The sequence below is a fragment of the Miscanthus floridulus genome, chromosome 6 (assembly GCF_019320115.1).
Source record: "Miscanthus floridulus cultivar M001 chromosome 6, ASM1932011v1, whole genome shotgun sequence".
NCBI classification, from domain to species: domain Eukaryota; kingdom Viridiplantae; phylum Streptophyta; class Magnoliopsida; order Poales; family Poaceae; genus Miscanthus; species Miscanthus floridulus.
In genome coordinates, this window is record NC_089585.1 from 136,616,276 (window position 1) to 136,641,189 (window position 24,914).

The window sequence follows — 24,914 nt, forward strand, 5'->3', positions numbered from 1 at the left end:
CAGCCACATATTGATAAACCACCACGGGCTTCCTAAGTTGCCGATGGGTTCGCCAAGCAAAAGTTTCTGAGACACTTGATGAAGAAGATGATAAGTGGAGCTCAGAAGGTATCGGCCAAGAGGGAACCTTACACCATTGGCCAAGAGTTCAGCTGCGGGGAGGAAGGCATTGGTTGGTCCTACTGATCGACCACAGAAGATAATTTTTTCTAACCACATATTCAAGAATGTGGCATGTTCCCTCTGGTTAACTGTCCCGGTCTTCTGGCATTCTTGAATGTATCCTGTCCAGCCGCCGATGTTGCGGGTATTCACCCTATATTCAGATTTTCTGTCATAGATGGAGTCTTCATCGGCAATTGAAATATCCAAGCCAGTGAGCATGTAGACATCGGCAAGTGTGGGAGTAGCTGGGCCATGTCCAAACATAAAAGTGTTTGTTGTGTCTGACCAGAAGTAAGCAGCTGCAATCATCATTGACTCGTTCTTTTACATATCGGCAATAGATAGCCTAATGCATTGGTCTAGCTTACGTTCTGCCCAGTGTACTTGCATCGACCTATTGACCCTTAAGTACCAATCTTTCCACCCTTTGGTGGTTTTGGGCCAAGATCGGAATGTATCTTTCCATAAATTCAGAGAGAAATTTTGAGCTCTAAAGGGGATTCTATTGACCTCTGCATTAATCAGATCAGTTGGATCTGGGTTGCCCATTGGTCCTAGGCATTAGACATGTGGCTGATCGGTTGGAATAACTAATTTGTTGCGCAGTTCCTAAGTTTAGAGGATCCGAAGAACAAAAGAAAAGAAAAAAATTACCAACTGTATGAACTCGCAAAGACTAGAGGAATCGAGGTAAAAGGTAATGGAAGTGGAACGAACCGCAGGGACGTCGAAGTTGATTGCCATTATCTTGAGGTAGATGGGGGCACGAGCCGGAGACTCGAGGTTGACGCTGGAGAAAAGTTCTTGTTGGTTGAGGTCGCGTAGTTGTTCGTCGGAGTCGCCGCCGGAAAGAGAGAATGTCAAAGATTGGAGTCTGAGGGTAGAAGACGAGCGTTCCGGAGAAATCTATTTATAAGCCGCTTGGAGTAGGGGTATTTTGGACTTATCTCTATACCGCACGCATGTAGGTCGAGGTGTTTCAGATGGATATGGTAACTGTTCGCACGATAATCAAGGGATTGTACAGATGATTTGATGGCAAGTAATCATGACTTGGAAGAGATATCGGTACAGGATATTTTAATTCTGAAAGTGGCGGCATTATTATGTTAGGATCTTGCCGATGGATTATTGTTTCGGTATCTTAACCATAATCAAGGCAAGAGTGGTTGGCAATTGTGCGATATTTATTGAGGTGCGTGAATCAGGATTAGATTTAATTAGATTTGATAACAGATCAAGTTTTGGCTTGAAGGATAAGTTACGGTAATTGGGCGAAGGCAAACGTTATCTGGAGTAAATTTCAGAGCATTAATGGTTTTATACTCCGAAATTGGGGGGCATGTGTTGACACCGTTTTTTGCACGTGTCAAAATTATCAGAGTGGGTTAATCGGCAGAGGAGAGTTACTATATACGCTGACAGTCAATGAAAATCAGCTTGTAAAGATGGTTGCCGATGAATGGTGGTGATCGATGGAAAGGTTGATTTAGACTCGAGTGTTGCCGATAAGGTTGGAGATGTTATTGTCGATGTCGATGAAGGAAGGCTTGAAGACTACTGCCGATGAAACAGGAAGTATGCCGATGGAAAGGAGGTCGGTGAGATTTCCATCGTAATTGAGGCGGACAGGGAAATAGATAGGAGTTGATTTCCTTTTCTATATTTGTTAGAGTATGATTCATGTAAGAGTCACGTGTTTCCTTAGATATGGACTTGGTGTCCTAGTTGTGTTTGGTTATGTCTCTTTAGATCAGGGTATAAATATAGAGTGAGGGGCAATGTAATAAAAAAAGGAATCAATATCAAAACCAATTTTTACTCCTATTTGCATCTACTTACTTTTCGGCGACTTTGTCAATTTGCATATTTTTCTTTTTTACGAGTTCTCATTGATTCGGCGAGTTGCATAGCTTCAGTGCGACCTTCGACGATTCTTGAGTTCCGCGTGAGTACCTCTTGGCCATGACTTCCGGGCGTATCGCTGTTGTTAGGACCAAAGTGCTCGTATCTTCATCCTTGTCGATTAACAGGTCAAATCGACTGGCACGCTTTGGATATCGATTCGGGTATTAGCCCTTTGTGTTTGCAGATCCATTTTTGCATCAACACCTCCTCTGCTTCTCGGCCAGGCAGCTGTCACACAGCTCGCCTACGTGCTCGATGTGAGGTAGCCCTTGGACCATCTTCTCCAGCCGACCGAGCGCGTCAAAGCTGAGATGGCCGAACTGAGCATTCCACAGCCATGGCTTCTCGATGTGCCATGCTACCAGGCACACCGGCTGCTCCACCTTCAAGTCGAGCAGGTACAGCTGGTTCCAGGACCTCTTGACCTTGGCAAGAAGGCGCTGCTCCCGGTCCCTGATCCTGAGGACGCCGTCCTAGATCAATACCTCGCTGCCACGCTCATCTAGTTGGTCAATGCTGATGATGCTTGATCGCAGCTGCGGGATGTAATATACATCCGTTAGCGCGCGGTGCTCGCCGTTCTAGCACCTGAAGATGATGGTGCCGCGCCCTCGGATCGCCACCCGTGAGCCGTCACCGAACTTCACCGTGCTGGTCACATTGCTATCGAGCTCGGAGAAGGCTTTCTTGGAACCTGTCATGTGGCTGCTGGCGCCGGAGTCCAGGTACCACCGCTGCTCCTGTCCGCCGCCCACACGTCCGAGGTGGATTTGGGCGCGCAGTTCGTTGAGGTGGACAGCCTTCAGAGCCTTGCCGTTCCCTTCCACTGCCGTCACCTCTCCCTTCAACTCAGCCTCAACGTCGTGCAGTGCACAGAACGTCGCCATCAGGAGAGTGGCCTCATCATCATCATCAACCTACGCCAGATGAGCCTTAGCCTTCTTCTCCTGCTTGCGATTTGGGCACTCCTTTGCCCAATGGCCCGTCTTCCCGCAGCGCCGGCAGACGTTGGGGTCGACCTTCTTCTTCTCCGAAGAAGCCTTACCACGGCACTTGCCATCACCACCGCGGCTGGAGGAGGCTTCCCTGAAGTTTCTCCGGGCATCCCACTCCTCTGTCAGCAGTAGCTTGCCGCTATCCTTTGTTGCTGTGGCCTGCTCCATGTGCTCGTCCACCGTCCGTAGACGGCCTATCACATCCTCAATGGTGAGGGTGGACAAGTTCAACATTGTCTCTATGGAGAGAGCAATCTGGATATACTTTGCCAGCTCAGAGTGGAAGTACTTGGAGACCGCATCTTCTTCGTCGATGGTGACGCCGTGGCTCCTCAGCTTGCTGATGAGCGTCTGCAGGCAGAGGGAGAAGTCCTCCACCGATTCATCATCCTTGAACTTGAGGTTGGCGTACTCCTGCTTCAGCAGTTGGGCCATCGCCTTCTTTGCGCGGTCGGAACCGACGTGCATCACCGCAATGGCCTCCCACGCCTCCTTAGCAGAGCTCTTCGCCTCCAACGGCTCCCTGTACTCCGCTAGCACAGCAACGAGGATAGCCTCCAACGCTGACATGTCGTCTTCTTCGTTTTTGGTGCTCTTATCAACAACGTTCTAGAGCCGTCGGGTTTTGAGCTTAACCTTCATGGTCACCGACCACTCGCCATAGTTGGTGCGAGTCAGTGTCGGCCAACTGGTGCCGTTGACCTCCTGCACCGTGCACACAATGACCTCCTGTCGTGGCTGGGTAGCCACAGCAGCACCGCTACTATCATCCATCTTCAAACCGTTCATCATCGCCAGTAGTTAGTCCAGCGGCGGTGCTTGTACGGCTCCGATACCACTTGTTAGCCCCTGGATCTTCATAACGGGTGAGCCGACCACTCACCAGCGTTGCCGACCACACACTATGGCTAGAGGTAGAAGAAGGGAGGGAGAACAACACACACACAACACAAGCACCAGCGTTGACTGGAGCTCTGCAGAGGGGATGGCAAAACTGAACTCACTGTTTACTGAGTTGCAGTGGCAAACTATATATACAACTCTATCCATCTAATCCTAGTACAGACATGTTAGGCTGTCATGCTGCTATAGTGATTAGATGTGACAGCAGGTCTGACTTTGGCGCCTGCCCCTGCTGTGGCTACAGTGCGGCAGGAGAGCCATTCGATGCCTGCCCCTGCAGCTGCTATAGTACAACAGCAGGGAGCCCTTTTCGGAACCGCCTGTTCCTGCCGTGCGTTCACACAAGGGGACAGTAGATTACTTAACATATTTAGTGGCCCGGAATTGCTTCAGGCGATTAAACTCTGGTATAGGTGACAATCCTATTTGGACTAAGTTGCAGCAGAGAAACCAATGTATGCTACGTCTGTGAACACCTCTGAGAGGTTATAGGTGGCTGTGATCAGTGGTCTTTTTGGCTTGGGCATTTTGAAGGGAGCTATTGTCACACTTAACTTTGTGTATTGAATGCCACAGGTAGTAGGAGTACCACCAGGTGAGCATGATGGTTAGCTCTGCACTAAGGCGGTGTCTCCCGTTCCGTGCCTCTCTCCATCATGCCTTTCCTCCCCACCTACCGCCCGCCGCTGCCAGCGCCTTCCATCGCTCATTCCAGTCCAGTGAGCATCCAGCCCTCCTCCGATCCCTGCTTCTCCCTGGCCTCCCATGAGTGGTATCTCTTGAAACAAAAGATAACACTCATGGGAGGTCCTCGTGTTGTATGATGCCCATAGTTGTTATACTTGTGTACCTTTCCCCAAAGTCGGTTATAACAGTAAATTGAATCGAATGGCCTTGGACATCTAGGTCTGATGTGAATTCTCTGTCTAGCTTTCTCAAGCTAAAAACCATAATTTCCTTATACTTCTGGTGTAATAATACTTTAAGAATGAAGAATTGACTCTTGAAACTACAGGAACTGCTGGATTCCCTGAGTGCCAGTTGCACTCGGGGAAGAGCCTCCGGCTAATCCTCTCACGGGAAACTCGCCTTCCCCGAGTGTCAAAAATCGTGCACTCGGGGAAGGCTTTGCCGAGTGCTGTGCTGGCACTCGGGGAAGACTTGACGCCGTTGGCCAACAGCCGACGTCGTTTTCTTTTTCTTTTTTTGATTTTCTTCCCCGAGTGCAACACTCGGGAAAGATTTTTAATTTTTTTTAAATACTCTTTGCCGAGTGCCGCAGCTCAGGCACTCGGCAAAGAAATTTGTTTTTTTTTTAAATCCCTCTTCCCGAGTGCCACAGCACAGGCACTCGGGGAAGCCACCTCTAAAATTCTTTTTTTTTGTTTTTTGCTTTTCCATGTAAACAACAAAGCATATATATATCACAAACCACAAATCAACACCAATATGTCACAAACCACATTTATATATCACAAACGACCAAATTTGTCCGAAATCCACAATATATTACAAACCACACGTTCAAAAGTACACACTATTCCAAGTTCACAAGTTCAATACATAAAAACGACTCCGAAGGCGGCTCACGGCGACTGTGAGGGGTGGGACGCCCCAGCGTGCGATCCCGGCGACGGTCCAGGTGGGGATGGCCCGACATGCGATGCCGGCGACCCTTCGACATGGTTCGACGTCGCCCCCGATTGATGCTGCAAAAAAGAGAGGAGATTGCACGTGAGTGACAAGATAAAAATGTAAGGAGTTTAAAGAAAAGTTAAAAATTTTGGCAGCACCTCCCCTGCACGGGGAGGTTTTCAAAACCTACAAGAAAAACGTCGGCACGAAGGCCGACAACCACATTTCCGGCACGAAGGCCGACACATCAACAAATCCGGCACGAAGGCCATCACTAGGTTTGACACTAAGCATGAGCAAAGAAAGTAAAACATCCGTACTCATACTTACCGGAGTAGACTCTCGACGATGTGGTGGTGGTGGTATGATCAGGCAACAAGAAATAAATTGAAGTGAAATAAGCACAAAACATCAAAATACTCTGGTTAACTGAAGAAAAAACATACCCACTGATATGCAATCAGCATTGCCCATAGCACTACAGATGGAATTCCCTAGCCTGCTAAACAACTATTATGTGTCTTCAGGTCACATGTGGTACTGGAAGGAGGAAAGAAAAACTCAAAATAAATGCTCACCCCATGTTTCTCCATCAATGAAGCAGGGTGGAAAAAATCAGGAGATTGATCATAAAGAACTGTCGCCCTGGAATTGCAGACTAGAGAATGTGAACAGCAGTCCTTCATATATATGGAGAAAACTATGTTTAAGTTTGATCAGTCTACCTGATTCCCCAATTTTGAGCAAGCTCATGCTGCATTGCTTTTGTAACACAAAAGGCACCATCAGCCATCTGCCCAAAGTGCTTCTCAAACCTATAGAATACAGAACAAGTTACTATATTAACAGATATTTTCAAGTAAAGGAACAAAATTCTGGAACACCAAGTTATATATGCTATGTTAATCTTAACAGAAGATAAACGATCAGGGTAAAATGGATTACCAGAAATATATTTTGACTATAATGTGACTTCTGCCATGCGACAACCCCAGCAATGTATATCCAAAGTTATGCCAATCCACAATAAATTTAGCACCTCTCAGCCAGCTTGCCAGTTTTACAGCAGCCAGTGTTGGGACAGAGGGTGGATTCTATTGGAAAAAAGATAAACAAAAAACTGAAATTAGGTCTCCTGTTACATCAAAAAGCATGTTGTTGAAAATTTTGAAGCCATGTCAAACAAAAAGGTACTTCTGTAAGCATCAAACAAAGGGACTCTAGGCGACTGTAATCAAAACACTCATGGTACAAAACTACAATATAATCCACTAAAAGAGGAGACTGGAGCATATTCTGCAACTAAGGATGTACAAGTCAGATTAGACAGCTTCACAAATGTGCTATACAAAGACTAGTTAGAAAGAAAAGGTGTCAGAAAGGCACCATATCCACTGCATAGCATGATCTCCAGCTTAAGCCAGACACAAAGATACAATGCTAACGTTAGCCAGCTTACATGACATCTGAACTGATAGTGGTTGTGTGTAGTGTTCATGAAACTCTGAATACACATAATAAGGAACTTGACACTAACCTGAACAACAAATACATCAGGGCGAGGTACACGAAAGAGATGGAGACCAAGAAGGAGCGCTGCCGACTCCACGAGCCTACCGGCCATGCTGGCGCAGCCACCCACGGCCATCGGCCCATGTCTCAACCTTGGGGCTGATCAAAGCAGCGAGGGGGGATGTGGGATTGGCGCTGAGCTCCAGTACTCCGGGACATCTGCGTCGCAGAAGACGCAGAGCCGCTATACGCGCCAGGCGGCGAACTCGAACCAGGGTCCGTGCTGGGCGGCGATATGGCCATGAACGTCGGCTTGAGTTCCTACCTGTTCGTGGCAGAGGGACGGATCAGCAAGCAATTGGACCTTTCCTAAGAGAAAGACCCACCGTAATTGTTGAGGTTAGTCACAACAACTCTGACAATGAAGACTGCTACTTAGGTCGAGTAGTACCACCGTCGTCCATGTCAATCAAGCGATACATGCTACCTTGGATTCTCTCCCTCCTTTCTATGGTTTCTATATTTACACAGAGTTGTTGATTTTCAGGTATATGCTAATTCATAGGCAGTACTTTATTCCTATATATGTACTCTCTCTTTGCTTGATTAATCTCTCCCACTAATGAAATTATCATATGACTATCTTTATTTTTTTCAGAAAAATATACCTCTGATGAATGTAAAAAATAATAATGTATGGAGGTCTATTTGGATTACTGTATGCTCAAAATTATCTTTACTAAATAAGAGATTTGTGATGTCTAGAACTCTACAAGATCTTTGCACTCAAAGAAAAGAAATGTGTTGTATAATTTCTATCAATGATTTATCTCTGCTCCTCAAACTTCTTGGCATTAGTTGCCGTGTCATTCATGGCTATCTCTTTCCCCTATGTATTGCATGCTTGGTGTTCTGAACATCGGATAGGTAACTGTAAGGACTATTCCTTCCTTCACGTCACTCCAAAATCTTTCCATGGCCAATAGATAATTTTTTGCTACTGCGGAAGCAATCAACTGCGCGCAGCAAGCTGGAGAGACGGTTCGAGTGCAGCCCTGCCCAATTTAACCGAAACACTGCTAAAACGAGATGGTGGATTTAGGAGGAGCGGACCTGGTTAGCGAGCGAGAGGGAGTGGTATTGCATCCGCGGGCTGCGACCGATGTCGCCCAGTACCACGACTGCCGCGCGCTTCCTCCTCTCCGTCGCCTCCGCCATCGCCGTCGCCGTCAGCCTACGGACAGGGATGGAACCGGTGAAGGACATGGGTGTACACATGCACAGCCGATTAAGTTAGGTTTTGGGTGCTCGGTTTAGCACATCAGGAAGAGAAGGGAAATGGTGCGAGCGGGAAAACCTGGCGGACGCTCGTCGTGGGCGAAGGGTCCAACGAAGACCTCCGGCTCCTGACGCAGGGCGGTGGCGGCGGCGGCGCCCAGTCGTCGCAGACAGAGAGAGAGAGAGCGCCCGCGAGGTGAAGGTCGGCTGCAGCGGTAGCCCAATCCAGGGTTGTTCGGCCCAAAGGCCTCTGGGTTGTTCTTTATCACCCATTTATTTTGCTGTGTCCTTTTTTCATGTTTCTTTTTTTTTACTTTTGATTCTTTCTGATTTCTTATTTGAGACCCAAAATGATTTCAACATAAAAAGTGATGAATACCAAAGTTGTTTAATTCATTAATATCTACAACTTTTATTTTAGTCATCTTGTCATTTGACAAAATTTGAACCTTTCAAATTTGAAATTTTGAAAAACGACAAGTTCGAACTAAAATTTGAGACCCAAATTGATTTCAACATAAAAAGTGATAAATATCAAAGTTGTTCAACTCATGAATATCTACAGCTTTTATTTTTGTCATTTCTTCATTTGACAAATTCTTAGCACACATTGTTCACTAATCTTACACATATCTCATAGTTTATAAAACCATATGAGAAATGTCACAATTGTGAACAATGTCATTACCACTTTATCATATGAAGAAATGACCAATACAAAAGTTGTAGATCTTGATGAGTTATTCAACTTTGGTATTTATCACTTTTTCAGCTGAAATCATTTGGGGTACCAAAATCTTGTCTGAAATTGCATTTTTTTAAAATTCAAAATATAAATTGCTCAAACTTTTCATATGTATATATTGACAAAACCAACAAAATAAATTGATAGAGAATGATTTTAAAAAAATTTAGAAAAAAAATCATCAGATTTGGAGTTAGTATGAGGAAGAAAAATTAGTTATAAATTAAAAAAAGAAATCACACTGTTCACTATGATCATGTAAGGATCATGTAGAACAGTGTGATTTCTCTTTTTAATTTATGGGTAAATTTTGTAACTAGTTGTTCTTCCTCATACTAACTTCAAATGTGATGGTTTTTTTTCTAAAAATTTCTAAAATCATACTTCAGCATTTAAGTTTGATCAAACTTGGATGTAACAATGTTTTACACATTTTAAAATTTGAAATTTAAAATTTAACAAGTTCAAACCAAATTTTAAAACCCTAAATGATTTCAGATGTAAAAGTGATGAATACAAAAGTTGTTCAACTCATCAAGATCTACAACTTTTATTTTGGTTATCTTGTCATTTGACTAAATTTGAACCTTTCAAATTTGATATTTGAAAAAATGACAAGTTCGAACCAAAATTTGAGACCCAAAATGATTTCAACATAAAAAGTGATGAATACCAAAGTTGTTCAAATCATTAATATCTACAACTTTTATTTTAGTCATCTTGTCATTTGAAAAAATTTAAACCTTTCAAATTTGAAATTTTGAAAAACGACAAGTTCGAACCAAAATTTGAGACCCAAATTGATTTTAGCATAAAAAGTGATGAATACCAAAGTTGTTCAACTCATGAATATCTACAACTTTTATTTTGATAATTTTTTCATTTGACAAATTCTTAGCACATATTGTTCGCTAATCTTACACATGTCCCATATAGTTTATAAAACCTTATGAGAAATATGTCACATTTGTGAACAATGTCATTACCACTTTGTCATATGAAGAAATGATCAATATAAAAGTTGTAGATCTTGATGAGTTATTCAACTTTGGTATTTATCACTTTTGTAGAAATGTAGCAATAGGAATGTAGAACGCCTCTACTATATATATAATAGTCAGGCGCGGCCAAATCGATTTGAGCTGAACTGAAATTTTCAGTTGGGGTGGAGAAAAATTCCAGGGAAGGGTCGTCTGTACGTACACCGATATTTAACGAGAAATTCTAGCTCCGGTGGACAATAAGTCCAGAGAAATGTCCTATGTACACGATTAATAATTAACTAGAATTTTCGGCTCTGGAGACCAACAAAAGCTCTACATTTGACATCAGACTACTTCCACAAAAGCTCCACCCTCAGCGGAAGAGTTGATTTGGCTTTATTTTCTTCACATATCACAATGAATTAATTAGCTGAATCACCTGCGATTCATCAACCGGGCCGGGTCAGCTCAGGAGTTCGAACACCTGCAAGTAAACATCGATCGATTCGCTGGTGTTGATGCAAAAGTGGATCTGCAAACACAAAGGGCTAATACCCGAATCGGTATCCAAGGCGTGCCAGTCGATTTGACCTGTTAATCGACAAGGATGAAGATACGAGCAATTTGGTCCTGACAACAGCGATACGCCCGGAAGTCACGGCCAAGAGGTACTCATGCGGAACTCGAGGATCGCCGAAGGTCGCACTGAAGCGATGCAGCTCGCCGAATCAATGAGAACTCGTAAAGAGAAAATAATGCAAATTGACGAAGTCGCCGAAAAGTAAGTAGATGCAAATAGGAGTAAAAATTGGTTTTGATATTGATTGATATATCTATTTACATTGCCCCTCACTCCATATTTATACCCTGATCTAAAGAAACACAACCAAACACAACTAGGACACCAAGCCCATATCTAAGGAAACACGTGACTCTTATATGAATCATACTCTAACAAATATAGAAAAAGAAATCAACTCCTATCTATTTCCCTGTCCGCCTTAATTACGATGGAAATCTCACTGTCCTTCCTCCCATCGGCATACCCCCTGTCTCATCGGCAATAGTCTTCAAGTCTTCCCCCATCAGCATACTCCTTGTTTCATCGGCAGTAGTCCTCAAATCTCCCTTCATCGGCATACTCCCTGTTTCATCGGCAGTAGTCTTCAAGCCTCCCTTTATCGGCATCACCAGCTATCGGCAACCATCTTTACAAGCTAGCTTTCATCGGCTATCAAAGTATACAGTAACTTTCCCCTTGCCGATCAGTCCACTCCAAACATTTTAACACGTGCAAAAAACGGTGTCAACACATACCCCCCAATTTTGGAGTATAAAACCATTAATGCTCCGAAATTTACTCCAGATTACCATAACTTATTCTCCAAGCCAAAACCTGATCTGTTATCAAATCCAATCAAATCTAATCCTGATTCACGCACTTCAGCAAATATCGCACAATCGCCAGCCACTCTTGCCTTGATTATGGTTAAGATACCGAAACAATAACCCATCGGCAAGATCTTAACATGATAATGCTGTCATTTTCAGAATTAAAATATCCTGTACCGATATTTCTCCCAAGTCATGATTACTTGCCATCAACCCATCTGTACAATCCCCTGATCATCGTGCAAACAGTTACCATATCCATCTGAACCACTTCGACCTACATGCGCGCGGCATAGAGATAAGTCCAAAATACCCCTACTCCAAGTGGCTTATAAATAGACTCCTCCGGAACACTTGTCTTCTACCCTCAGACTCCAATCTTTGACATTTCTCTTCCCGGCGGCGACTCCGACGAACCACTGCACGACCTCAACCAACAAGAACCCTTCTCCAGCGTTACCTCAAGTCTCTGGCTCGTGCCTTCATCTTCTTCAAGATAATGGCAGTCAACTTCGACGTCCCCGCGGTTTGCTCCTCTTCCATTACCTTTACTTTGATTCCCCTAGTTTCTGCAAATCCATACAGTTGGTGATTTTTCTTTTCTTTTGTTCTCCGGATCTTTCAAACTTAGGAACTGCGCAACAAATTAGTTATCCCAACCGACCAGCCGCATGTCCAATGCCTAGGACCAATGGGCAACCCAGATCCAACCGATCTGATTAATGCAGAGGTTAACAGAATCCCCTTTAGAGCCCAAAATTTCTCTATGAATTTATGGAAAGACACATTCCGATCTTGGCCCAAAACCACCAAAGGGTGGAAAGATTGGTACTTAAGGGTTAATAGATCGATGCAAGTATACTGGGCAGAACGGAAATTAGACCAATGCATTAGGCTATCTATTGCCGATATGCAGAAGAATGAATCGATGATGATTGCAGCTGCTTACTTCTGGTCAGACACAACAAACACTTTTATGTTTGGACATGGCCCAGCTACTCCTACACTTGCCGATGTCCACATGCTCACTGGCTTGGATATTTCAACTGCCGATGAAGGCTCCATTTATGGTAGAAAATCTAAATATAGGGTGAATACCCGCAACATCAGCGGTTGGACGGGATACATTCAAGAATACCAGAAGACTGGGACACTTAACCAGAGGGAACATGCCACATTCTTGAATATGTGGTTAGAAAAATTTATTTTCTGTGGTCGATCAGTAGGACCAACCAACGCCTTCCTCCCCGCAGCTGAACTTTTGGCTAATGGCGTAAGGTTTCCTCTTGGCCGATACCTTCTGAGCTCCACTTATCATCTTCTTCATCAAGTGTCTCAGAAACTTCTGCTTGGCGAACCCATCGGCAACCTAGGAGGCCCGTGGTGGTTTATCAACATGTGGCTGAATGCCCATATGCACAAACGCTTGCAATGGGACTTTTTTGCCCAACAATTCCCACGAGAAATTGCTGAAGACCATGTGCTTGGGGATGATGAATCGGCAACACGCTCACCCCTTAATTTTGGTGAAGCCATAATTGTCCTTCCCGGAACAGAGGCCAATGAAGACCAGATCGGCAGATTCTTCCAAAACTTCTACAATGGTCTTTCTCGTGATCATAGGGCCTGGGTACCTTATATTGACGAGGACAACAGATTTCCCCTTCTTTTCAACTTTGCCGATGACACCCTGAATCAGGATAAGGAACTCATGATGGCCATCATTACTCCCAGGGCAATTCCAGTGAATACATTTGGTAGCGGGAAAAACACCAACATTTCATATGAATTTTACAACCCATCGGCAGTATCCCGTCAATTGGCTTTTGGGCAACTGCCAATCAAACTTTGCTTTGCCGATGTGATCAAACCCAGGGAAACAATCACCTATGGAACAGATTGGAACAAGGTGGTACAACCTCTCCCCCGATGCCGATATCACAGATGTTGATATATCCACCTGGACGCCAGTATCCTTCATCACCGAGTCATACAAGCAATGGTGGCGAGAGTGGAAGGAACAACTGTTTGCAACTTCTGCTCACACATATCGGCACATGATCGACCCTGAATATGCCATCCCTGACGACGCAGTAAGTTTCTTTTAACTCCTTTTTGCTTTTTCCCTACATATATCAGTAACTGACTCTCGCATGACAGGTTAACAACCCAGCACCATCGGTGAGCAAAAGTGGGAAACCCTTCGATCTTCAGCCTATTTCCCCGATATCACCGATCGGCTACAACGCCCCCACCTTAACTGCTTTGACCCACCAGAAGATCCGTACCAAGACCATCACCTCTAAGTCCAGATTGGCTACAGCTAGGGCCACTCCATCGGCTGCTGCTACAACCTTGGTCAAGGCATTCAAGGTAACAACCTTGTTTATTTCTACTTAAACCGATTACAAACTGTATTAACATTAATCACCAGGGGGTAAGAGCTGCCACTGGATCGTCATCGGCAATTCCTCCGATATCAAGCACCACTTCTTTTGACAAATCTTCAGAGGTATTCTCTTGACTTCTCATTTTATCCGTTAAATATCATACCTTACACTTGTCTTGCAGCAACAATTGGGTACATCGGCAAGCGTACCAGACGTCCAAGCTTCACAACCAACAAGTGCTGATGCCCCCAGCCAATCGTTGCTGATGCCCAAGCAAAGCGCAAAGCTTTAACAGATGCCGAGGCACAGCCAAAACGACAAAGGTCCATGCCGATCCCTACATCTGCCCCAATGTCATCGGTCATCATACCTCAAGAGCCAACCACTGATGAAGTCACAGAGGACATCCCATCGGCAAGCTCAACCGATCCCTCACACGACACACTCCAGGTTGTTTCTTCCAGTCAAGCACAGGAAATTGCCTTGAAACAGGTAAACCGATTAACCTAGCTGATTTACAATATTCATACTTATCCTTAACCGACCTCCTTTTCTTTTTCTCAGGAACAAGACTCCCCAAACAGCCTATTCTCCTTCGCTATTGACATCTCTGACGATGATGGAGAGGAAACAAGTTCTTCCCTTGTACTGGGAACAATATCGGCAGAAACTAAGTCCAGGTTGGAAGCTCTCCTGAACTTGCTACAGTAGGATACCGCCCAACTGGTAGATGACTCGGACCCCGCAAAGGCAATTTTCAAAACAATCCGTGGCCAGGTCCCTACCGATGTTGAAGAAGTACTCTTCCCAGCAGCCCATTTAGAGAGTCGCCAATTACAATATCAACGGGCTGCCCAACGTATTGCCGATAGAGCAGCTCAGGCTCAACTCAAGGAAGAGATGCTACAACTGAAACAAATTGCCGATGAGAAGCACAAGGGCATCGGCAACTTGCAGACTTCGGGTGCTGAACTTAAGCAGAAAATCTTGGATTTATCAGCAAGGAAGATGGCTCTATTGGCTGAATTGAAGGAAATCGAGGCAGCTTTAACTCATGCTCAACAAGAAGAAAGCCAGCTACCCAACGCCATCAAAACCCTTCAGCAAGAAAGAGATATCCAGGCTCGCAAAGCTTTGGCCATGAAGAAAAAACTCAAGCCCGTGGAGGGTACCGCCGATGACGATATCAAAGAAATGGAGGAAGCCGAGCAAATTCGCCTGCGTGCGATATTAGCTATCCAATCCTTGTTGAACTTGTAATCTTGTTTATTGTATCGGCACTTTGCGAGACATTGACATCCTTGAGTAATTCCAGCCGATAGGACTGTTATCGGCACTTATACTTTTATGCATCCATCCAGATACTAGGGTAATATTTCTTTAAATATTTTCCATTTAATGCTCTAGGAAACACAACCCCTTCGAGGGTTTCTAGAATATATGCGTTACCAGGAACAGACTGATTTATCCGATATGGACCTTCCCAATTAGGAGACCACTTTCCAAATTTTGAACTTTTGGTCCCAATCGGTAAAACCAATTTCCAGACCAGATCTCCATCGACAAACTCCTTTATCTTCACCTTCTTGTCATACCATCTGGCTACTCTTTTCTTATTTTCTTCGATGCTAACTAAAGCCCTTAACCGATGACCCGCCACATCTTCCAACTCATCCTTCATAAGAGTATTATAATCATCGGCTGTCAGCTGATCTTGAGAACATATTCGCCTAGAGCCAACTTTAATTTCCCAAGGCAATACTGCATCGTGTCCATATACTAACTGATAAGGCGTTACTTTGGTTGCACCATGACATGACATCCAATATGACCATAAGGCTTCATTTAATACTGTATGCCACCTCCTAGGATTTTCTTCAATTTTACGCTTAATGAGTTTGATGATCCCTTTGTTAGAAGCCTTAGCTTGACCATTAGCTTGAGCATAATATGGAGAAGAATTTAAAACTTTAATTCCCATACTTACAGCAAACTCATCAAATTCTTCTGACGTAAACATAGTGCCCTGATCGGTAGTGATAGTCTGAGGAATACCAAATCGGTAAACAATATGCTCTTTCACAAAATCAATCATATTAACCGATGTCACCTTTTTCAAAGGAATTGCCTCAACCCATTTTGTGAAATAATCGGTAGCAACCAGAATAAATTTATGTCCCTTACTCGATGGCGGATAAATCTGACCAATGAGATCAATAGCCCATCCCCGGAACGGCCACGGTTTGATTATAGGGTTCATAGCCGATGCAGGCGCTCTTTGAATATTACCAAACTTTTGACATCCCTGACATCCTTTAAAATATTTAAAACGATCTTTAAGAATAGTCGGCCAATAGTATCCATTCCTTCTGATCATCCACTTCATCTTGAAAGCCGATTGATGCGCACCACACACTCCTTCATGAATTTCACCCATCAAAGTTTTCGATTCATCACTACCAACACATCTGAGTAAAACTCCATCTATAGTTCGATAATATAATTCATCATCGAGGAGCACATACTTGGTAGCTTGGAACCTTACACGTCTTTCAACCTTTTTATATGGATCCTTTAAATAATCGACAATCTCCTTTCTCCAGTCATCGGTATTAACTACCGATGTTAGCACTTCCTGAATAAGTTGATACCCTGAAGCATGCTGAGCTAATCGATTAGCTTCCTCATTATGCAATCGAGGGATATGTTCAAGATGAAAATCCCTAAATTCTTTCAACAATTGCACACATTTTTCATAATACGAAATTAAAGCTTCACTTCGGCATTCATAAAGTCTAGCCAATTAATTTATAACTAGCATAGAATCACCAAAGATTTCAACAGCATCGGCACGTATCTCCTTCAGTAATTCTAACCCTTTTACCAAGGCTTGGTATTCAGCCTGATTATTCGTCGACGTAGCAACAATCGGCAATGAAAACTCATACTTCCTTCCTTGAGGTGAAATTAACACAATGCATATGACCGTACATTCGGCAGATAACAAATAATGCCTCAATTTGACACACGAAAAGTATAAACATAGACATAATTTTTCGATGGCCGAATACCTCGTCTCAGCATCCACTAGTCTTCTGCTCAAATAATAAATAACACGTTCTTTCCCTTCAAATTCTTGAATAAGAGCTGAACCAATAACTGTATCATCAGTTGATAAATATAACCTGAAAGGCTTCCCGTGTTGAGGTGGAACTAGCACTAGAGGATTTGTTAAATATTTCTTAATTTCATCGAGGGCTAACTGCTGCTCAGCTCCCCATACAAATTCCTGATCGGCTTTTAATTTAAGTAATGGACTGAAAGCCTTGATCTTACCCGACAAATTAGATATGAATCTTCTAATGAAATTAATCTTACCGATCAAAGATTGCAATTCAGTCTTATTGGCAGGAGCAACCACCTTGTTAATTGCATCAATAGACTTCCTACTGATTTTGATGCCCCGCTGATGCACCATAAAACCCAAGAATTGACCTGCCGATACGCCAAATGCACATTTATTAGGATTCATCTTCAATCCATGCTTCCTTGTACACCCCAGTATCTTTCGCAGATCGACTAGATGTTTTGTGATATCTCTAGATTTAATCACCACATCATCAATGTAGATTTCCACTAATGTGCCGATGTATTTATGAAAAATAAAGTTCATAGCTCTCTGATAAGTAGCACCGGCATTTTTCAAGCCAAACGTCATGACTACCCACTCAAACAACCCTATATGACCTGGACATCTGAAAGCAGTCTTGGGAATATCTTCTTCAGCCATGAATATTTGATTGTAGCCTGCATTACCATCCATAAAGCTGATAATCTGATGTCCGGCTGCAGCATCAATCAATAAATCAGTAATCGGCATTGGATAGCCATCCATCGGTGTGGCTTTGTTGAGATTCCTGAAGTCAATACAAACACGAAGTTTTCCATTTTTCTTATAAACAGGAACCACGTTAGAGATCCACTCTTCATATCGACACTGCCGAATAAACTTTGCCTCGATTAATTTAGTTATTTCGGCCTTAATATCAGGAAGTATATTAGGGTTGCATCGGCGCGCTGGCTGCTGATGTGGCCGAAATCCAGATTTGATAGGTAACCGATGTTCAACTACCGATCGGTCTAATCCAGGCATCTCAGTATAATCCCAAGCAAAACAATCTTTATACTCCTTTAACACATCAATTATTTGCTGCTTACACTTGGAATCTAACTTAGCACTAATAAAAGTAGGTCTTGGCCTATCGCCATTACCGATATCTACTTCTACTAAATCATCTGCCGATGTGAACCCTTGACCTAATTTTCCATCATCGGCAAACCTATCCATTAAAATTCTTCTTCAGAACCGACTGCTTGGATCGGTGGAATTTCATAATCAGCAACTCTAAGGAACTCTTTTTCCCAAACTTCTCCTGATATGTATTTAGTTCGCTCATAAGTATCTGATTCTGCCGATGCGATGATATAAGAAGAATCACCAGGGACAACCTCAATCTTATCCCCAATCCACTGTACGAGGCATTGATGCATTGTAGAAGGAACACAACAATTAGCATGAATCCAATCCCTCCCTAGAAGCAGATTATATGCACCCTTGCCATTAATAACAAAGAACGTCGTCGGTAAGGTTTTGCTGCCGATGGTCAATTCAACGCATACTGCCCCTTTAGCCGGCGACACATTGCCTTCAAAATCTTTCAGCATCATATCGGGTTTGGTCAAGTCTTGATCTCCCTTACCAAGTTTCCGATACATCACATAAGGCATAATATTAATCGCAGCCCCTCCATCAATAAGTACCTTAGACACAGGCTGCCCATCAACTCTGCCCTTCACAAACAAAGCCTTAAGATGCTGTCTCTCGTCATCGGTAGGTTTCTCAAAAACAGCCATCATTGGATCTAGTGTCAACTGAGCTACTTGATCAGAGAGAACAACTTCTTCCTCATTATCAGATAGTGCCAAAAATTCCATCGGCAACATGAATACCATATTAACATCTGCCGATGGACCCTTATTTTTATGTTTTACCTGCCATTGCTGATGACCGGACTTCTCATTGGAGGAATTTTCCTCTTGGTATAAATCCTCCTGACGCTCACGTTGCATCCTCCTTCTCTGTATTTTTGTTAGACCCTCCGGGCACCATCGAGGAAACTTGGTTTTCCAAACCGGCTGATAACAGGTCCTAGTCGATTCCACACGGCGTATATTAGGGTCCCTGTAGAATATTTCCTCATCAGGAACTCTTGCATTTGCCATTTCCTCAAGCTCCTCTTGATTCCTCGGAAAACATCCAGCGCGTTTACCAAGCCTTTCATATACACTAAGTCTGCCCCCCAGCCGATCATGTACTGATGCTCTGCTTCTAATCGGCTCATTGATAAATAAACCCCGATTGCTAGGTTGAAATCTTCTTTCTGACCGATTGACCCCATAATAACCATTGCACTCAGGGCAATTTTCAACAGTTGGCAATTTAATACCTTCTTCCCAGCAATGGATAAAAAATGGGCACCTCCAATGATCTTTATGCCGATGCCATTCTTCCCGACGTTTTTCTTCTTGCTGTTGTCGATATCGATTATTACGCTGACGCCAACCCTCCTGCTGCCTTCGATGAGTAATCACAATGCCAGGTCGAGGAGGTTTTTTGGAACTACTGCTTTCTGTTGATGCAAAAGTGATCTGCAAACACAAAGGGCTAATACCCGAATCGATATCCAAAGCGTGCCAGTCGATTTGACCTGCTAATCGACAAGGATGAAGACACGAACACTTTGGTCCTGACAACAGCGATACGCCCGGAAGTCACGGCCAAGAGGTGCTCACACGGAACTCGAGAATCGCCGAAGGTCGCACTGAAGCGATGCAGCTCGCCGAATCAATGAGAACTCGTAAAAAGGAAAAATATGCAAATTGACGAAGTCGCCGAAAAGTAAGTAGATGCAGATAGGAGTAAAAAGTTGGTTTTGATATTGATTGATATTGTCCATTACATTGCCCCTTACTCCATATTTATACCCTGATCTAAAGAGACACAACCAAACACAACTAGGACACCAATCCCATATCTAAGGAAACACGTGACTCTTACACGAATCATAACCTAACAAATATAGAAAAGGAAATCAACTCCTATCTATTTCCCTGTCCGCCTCAATTACGATGGAAATCTCACTGTCCTCCTTCCCATCGGCATATTCCCTGCTTCATCGGCAGTAGTCTTCAAGTCTTCCTTCATCGGCATACTCCCTGTTTCATCGGCAGTAGTCTTTAAGTCTTCCTTCATCGGCATACTCCCTGTTTCATCGGCAGTAGTCGTCAAGTCTTCCTTCATCGGCATACTCCCTATCTCATCGGCAGTAGTCTTCAAGCCTCCTTTCATCGGCATCGACAACAACTCCTCCAACCTCATCGGCAACGCCCGAGTCCAAATCAACCTTTTCATCGATCATCACCAACTATCGGCAACCATTTTTACAAACTGGCTTTCATTGGCTATCAAAGTATTCAATAACTTTCCCCTTGCCGATTGGTCCACTCCGATTATTTTGACACGTGCAAAAAACGGTGTCAACACATGCCCCCCAATTTCGGAGTATAAAACCATTAATGCTCCGAAATTTACTCCAGATAACGCTTGCCTTTGCCCAATTACCGTAACTCATTCCCCAAGCCAAAACTTGATTTGTTATCAAATCCAATCAAATCTAATCTTGATCCACGCACTTCAGTAAATATCGCACAATCGTCAACCACTCTTGCCTTGATTGAGATACCAAAACAACAACCCATCGGCAAGATCTTAACATGATAATGCTGCCATTTTAAGAATTAAAATATCATGTATCAATATCCCTTCCAAGTCATGATTACTTGTTATCAACTCATCTGTACAATCCCCTGATTATCGCGCGAATAGTTACCATACCCCCCTGCACCGCCTTGACCTATATGCGCGCGTCATAGAGATAAGTCCAAAATACCCTTATTCTGGCCGGCTTATAAATAGATTTCTCCGGAACCCTTATTCTCTATCTTCAGCCTCCAATCCTTGGCATTCTCTCTCCGGCGGCGACTCCGACGAACAACCGCGCGACCTCAACCAACAAGAACCCTTCTCCGGCGCTAACTTCAAGTTCTCGGCTCGTATCTCCACCTTCCTCAAGACAATGGCCATCAACTTCGACGTCCCCGCGGTTCGCTCCACTTCCACTACCTTTTACTTTGATCTTTTTGCAAATTTATTCAGTTGGTGATTTTTCCTTTCTTCTGTCTTCTGGATTCCATAACCTTAGGAACTGCGCAACAAATTAATTATCCCAACCGATCAGCCACACGTCCAATGCCTTGGACCAATGGGCAACCTAGATCCAACCGATCTGATCAACGCAGAGGTTAACAGAATCCCCTTTAGAGCCCAAAATTTCTCTCTGAACTTGTGGAAAGACACATTCCGATCTTGGCCCAAAACCACCAAAGGGTGGAAAGATTGGTATTTGAGGGTTAATAGATCGATGCAAGTATACTGGGCAGAACGAAAGTTAGACCAATGTATCAGGCTCTCTATTGCCGATATGCAGAAAAATGAATCAATGATAATTGCAGCTGCTTATTTCTGGTCAGATACGACCAATACTTTTATGTTTGGACATGGCCCAGCTACCCCTACCCTTGCCGATGTCCACATGCTTACTGGCTTGGACATCTCAACTGCCGATGAAGGCTCCATCTATGGTAGAAAGCCTGAATATAGAGTGAATACCCGTAACATCGGCGGTTGGACAGGATATATTCAAGAATACCAGAAAACCGGGACACCTAGCCAGAGGGAACATGCCACATTCCTGAATATGTGGTTAGAAAAATTTATCTTCTGTGGTCGATCAGTAGGACCAACCAACGCCTTCCTCCCTGCAGCTGAACTTCTGGCTAATGGCGTAAGGTTTCCTCTTGGCCGATACCTTCTGAGCTCCACTTATCATCTTCTTCACCAAGTGTCTCAGAAACGTCTGCTTGGCGAACCCATCGGCAACCTGGGAGGCCCGTGGTGGTTCATCAACATGTGGCTGAATGCCCATATGCACAAACGTTTGCAATGGGACTTTTTTGCTCAACAATTCCCACGAGAAATTGCCGAAGATTATGTGCTCGGGGATGATGAATCGGCAACACGCTCACCCCTCAATTTTGGTGAAGCCATAATTGTCCTTCCTGGAACAGAAGCCAACGAAGACCAAATCGGCAGATTCTTTCAAAGCTTCTATAATGGTCTTTCTCGTGATCATAGGGCCTGGGTGCCTTATATCGACGAAGAAAACAGATTCCCCCTTCTTTTCAACTTTGCCGATGACACTCTGAATCAAGATAATGAGCTCATGATGGCTATCATCACTCCCAGGGCAATTCCAGTAAACACATTCGGCAGCGGGAAAAACACCAACATTACATATGAATTTTACAACCCATCGGCAGTATCCCGCCAATTGGCTTTTGGGCAACTGCCAATCAAACTCTGCTTTGCCGATGTGATCAAACCCAGGGAAACAATCACCTGCGGAACAGACTGGAACAAAGTAGTACAACTTTCTCCTGATGCCGATACCACAGATGTTGATGTATCCACCTGGACACCAATATCTTTCATCACCGAGTCATACAAGCAATGGTGGCGAGAGTGGAAAGAGCAACTGTTCGTGACTTCTGCTCACACATATCGGCACATGATCGATTCTGAATATGCCATCCCTGACGACGCGGTAAGTTTCTTTGAACTCCCTTCTGCTTTTCCTTTCATTTATCAATAACTGACTCCCTTGTAACAGGTTAACCACCCAGCACCATCGGTGAGCAAAAGTGGGAAACCCTTCAACCTCCGGCCTATTTCCCCAACATCGCCGATCGGCTACAACGCTCCCACCTTAGCCGCTTTGACCCACCAGAAGATTCGTACCAAGACCATCACTTCTAAGTCCAAATTGGCTATATCCAGGGCTACTCCATCGGCCGCTGCTACAACCTTGGTCAAAGCCTTTAAGGTAACAACCTTGTTTATTTTCACTTATGCCAATCACAAACTATATTGACCTTAATCATCAGGGGGTAAGAGCTGCTACTGGATCATCATCGGCAATTCCGCCGATATCAAGCACCACTCCTTCAGAGGTAGCTTCTTGACTTTACATTTTATCTGTTAAATATCATATCTCACACTTGTTTTACAGCAACAATTGGGTACATCGGCAAACGTACCAGATGCCCAAGCTTCACAACCAACAAGTGTCGATGCCCCCCAGCCGATCGTTGCCGATGTCCAAGCAAAGCGCAAAGCTTCAACAGATACTGAAGCACAGCCAAAACGACAAAGGTCTATGCCGATCCCTACATCTGCCCCAATGTCATCGGTCATCATACCTCAAGAGCCTACCACCGATGAAGTCACAGAGGATATCCCATCGGCAAGCTCAGTCGATCCACACGACATACTCCAGGTTGCTTCCTCCAGTCAAGCACAGGAAATTGCCTTGAAACAGGTAAACCGATCAACCTATCTGATTTTACAATACTCATACTTACCCCTGATTGATCTCCTTGTCTTTCTTTCAGGAACAAGATTCCCCGAACAGCCTATTTTCCTTTGCCATTGACATTTCTGACGACGATGGAGAGAAAACAAGTTCTTCCCTTGCACTGGGAACAATATCGGCAGAAACTAAATCCAAGTTGGAAACCCTCCTGAACTTGCTACAGCAAAGTACCGCCCAACTGGTAGATGACTCGGACCCCGCAAAGGCAATCTTCAAAACAATTCGTGGCCAGGTCCCTGCCGATGTTGAAGAAATACTCTTCCCAGCAGCTCACTTAGAAAGCCGTCAACTGCAATATCAACGGGCTGCTCAGCGCATTGCCGATAGAGCAGCTCAAGCTCAACTTAAAGGAGAGATGCTACAACTGAAACAAATCGCTGATGAGAAACACAAGGGCATCGTCAACTTGCAGACTTCGGGTGCTGCACTTAAGCAGAGAATCTTGGATCTATCGGCAAGGAAGGCAGCTCTATTGGCTGAATTGAAAGAAATTGATGCAGCCTTAACTCATGCTCAACAAGAAGAAAGCCAGCTACCCAATGCCGTCAAAGCCCTTCAGTAAGAAAGAGATATCCAAGCTCGCAAAGCTTTAGCCGTGAAGAAGAAACTCAAGCCTGTGGAGGGTGCTGCCGATGACGATATCAAAGAAATGGAAGAAGCCGACCAGATTCGCCTACGTGCGATATTAGCTATCCAATCCTTGCTGAACGTGTAATCTTATTTATTGTATCGGCACTTTATGAGACATTGATACCCTTGCATAATTCTTAGCCGATAGTACTGTTATCGGCACTTATACTTTTATGCATCTGTCCAGATACTAGGGTAATATTTCTTTAAATATTTTCCATTTAACGCTCTGGGAAACACAACCCCTTCGAGGGTTTCTAAAATATATGCATTACCAGGAATAGACTGATTTATCCGATATGGACCTTCCCAATTAGGAGACCACTTTCCAAACTTTGAACTTTTAGTCCCAATCGGTAAAATCAATTTCCAGACCAGATCTCCATCGGCAAACTCTTTTACTTTCACCTTCTTGTCATACCATCTAGCTACTCTTTTCTTATTTTCTTCAATACTAACTAAAGCCCTTAACCGATGACCCGCCACATCTTCCAACTCATCTTTCATAAGAGTATTATACTCATCGGCTGTCAGCTGATTTTGAGAACGTATTCGTCTAGAGCCAACCTTAATTTCCCAAGGCAACACTGCATCGTGTCCATATACTAACTGATAAGGCGTTACTTTGGTTGCACCATGGCATGACACCCGATATGACCACAAGGCTTCATTTAATACTGTATGCCACCTCCTAGGATTTTCTTCAATTTTGCGCTTAATGAGTTTGATGATCCCTTTGTTAGAAGCCTCAGCTTGACCATTAGCTT

The 24,914-nt window shown here is 43.9% G+C and overlaps 3 protein-coding genes and 1 long non-coding RNA gene across 12 annotated transcripts in view; 2 read left to right on the forward strand and 2 right to left on the reverse strand.

The window, feature by feature from the left end:
- Window positions 1–2,654: 2,654 nt before the first annotated feature.
- On the reverse strand, window positions 2,655–3,638 carry LOC136461314 (uncharacterized). Its single transcript, XM_066460660.1, has 3 exons — window positions 3,540–3,638; window positions 3,081–3,419; window positions 2,655–2,990 (listed from the first exon to the last, which is right to left on the reverse strand). Exons 1-3 carry the CDS (start codon window positions 3,636–3,638, stop codon window positions 2,655–2,657), a joined length of 774 nt encoding a protein of 257 aa, XP_066316757.1.
- Window positions 3,639–4,575: 937 nt separating this feature from the next.
- LOC136459796 (uncharacterized) overlaps window positions 4,576–24,914 on the forward strand; it is a 34,499-nt gene continuing 14,160 nt past the window's right edge. Inside the window, exon 1 of the mRNA XM_066459644.1 lies at window positions 4,576–4,690. Within this exon, the coding sequence (XP_066315741.1) occupies window positions 4,576–4,690 (115 nt within the window). The remainder of the gene's footprint in view (window positions 4,691–24,914) is intronic.
- On the reverse strand, window positions 5,422–8,620 carry LOC136459794 (UDP-glycosyltransferase TURAN-like). 9 transcript variants are annotated; one of them, XR_010760271.1, is made up of 8 exons: window positions 8,476–8,620; window positions 8,232–8,352; window positions 7,144–7,443; window positions 6,552–6,700; window positions 6,332–6,421; window positions 6,185–6,251; window positions 5,937–6,116; window positions 5,422–5,680 (listed from the first exon to the last, which is right to left on the reverse strand). XR_010760271.1 is itself a non-coding variant. In XM_066459643.1 (8 exons), the coding sequence occupies exons 3-7, from the start codon at window positions 7,252–7,254 to the stop codon at window positions 6,085–6,087; spliced, it is 438 nt and encodes a 145-aa protein (XP_066315740.1). In that variant the 5' UTR covers window positions 7,255–7,443; window positions 8,232–8,352; window positions 8,476–8,620; the 3' UTR covers window positions 5,422–5,680; window positions 6,053–6,084. The 9 variants fall into 9 exon arrangements, 8 of the variants coding, with proteins under 8 accessions (XP_066315740.1, XP_066315738.1, XP_066315732.1 ...); XM_066459643.1 differs by having other exon boundaries at window positions 6,053–6,105; XM_066459641.1 differs by having other exon boundaries at window positions 6,053–6,108.
- Window positions 22,748–23,398, forward strand: LOC136459795 (uncharacterized). The gene is made up of 3 exons (XR_010760272.1): window positions 22,748–22,968; window positions 23,030–23,095; window positions 23,155–23,398. It is a non-coding gene; the product is annotated as an uncharacterized lncRNA (long non-coding RNA).

Bases quoted from the DNA above. Each gene is read 5' to 3' on its own strand.
- LOC136461314 (XM_066460660.1), bottom strand. From the start codon at position 3,638: ATGTCAGCGTTGGAGGCTATCCTCGTTGCTGTGCTAGCGGAGTACAGG. The intron at 3,420-3,539 runs GTGATGCACGTC...CTCTGCCTGCAG, and splicing joins AGGCGTGGGAGGCCATTGCG to ACGCTCATCAGCAAGCTGAG. The intron at 2,991-3,080 runs GTCTGCCGGCGC...CATCTGGCGTAG, and splicing joins AGAAGAAGGTCGACCCCAAC to GTTGATGATGATGATGAGGC.
- LOC136459794 (XM_066459635.1), bottom strand. From the start codon at position 7,254: ATGGCCGTGGGTGGCTGCGCCAGCATGGCCGGTAGGCTCGTGGAGTCG. The intron at 6,117-6,184 runs GTGAGCATTTAT...GACACATAATAG, and splicing joins CATTGATGGAGAAACATGGG to TTGTTTAGCAGGCTAGGGAA. The intron at 5,681-6,052 runs GTATGTTTTTTC...TCTTTTTTGCAG, and splicing joins TGCTGATTGCATATCAGTGG to CATCAATCGGGGGCGACGTC.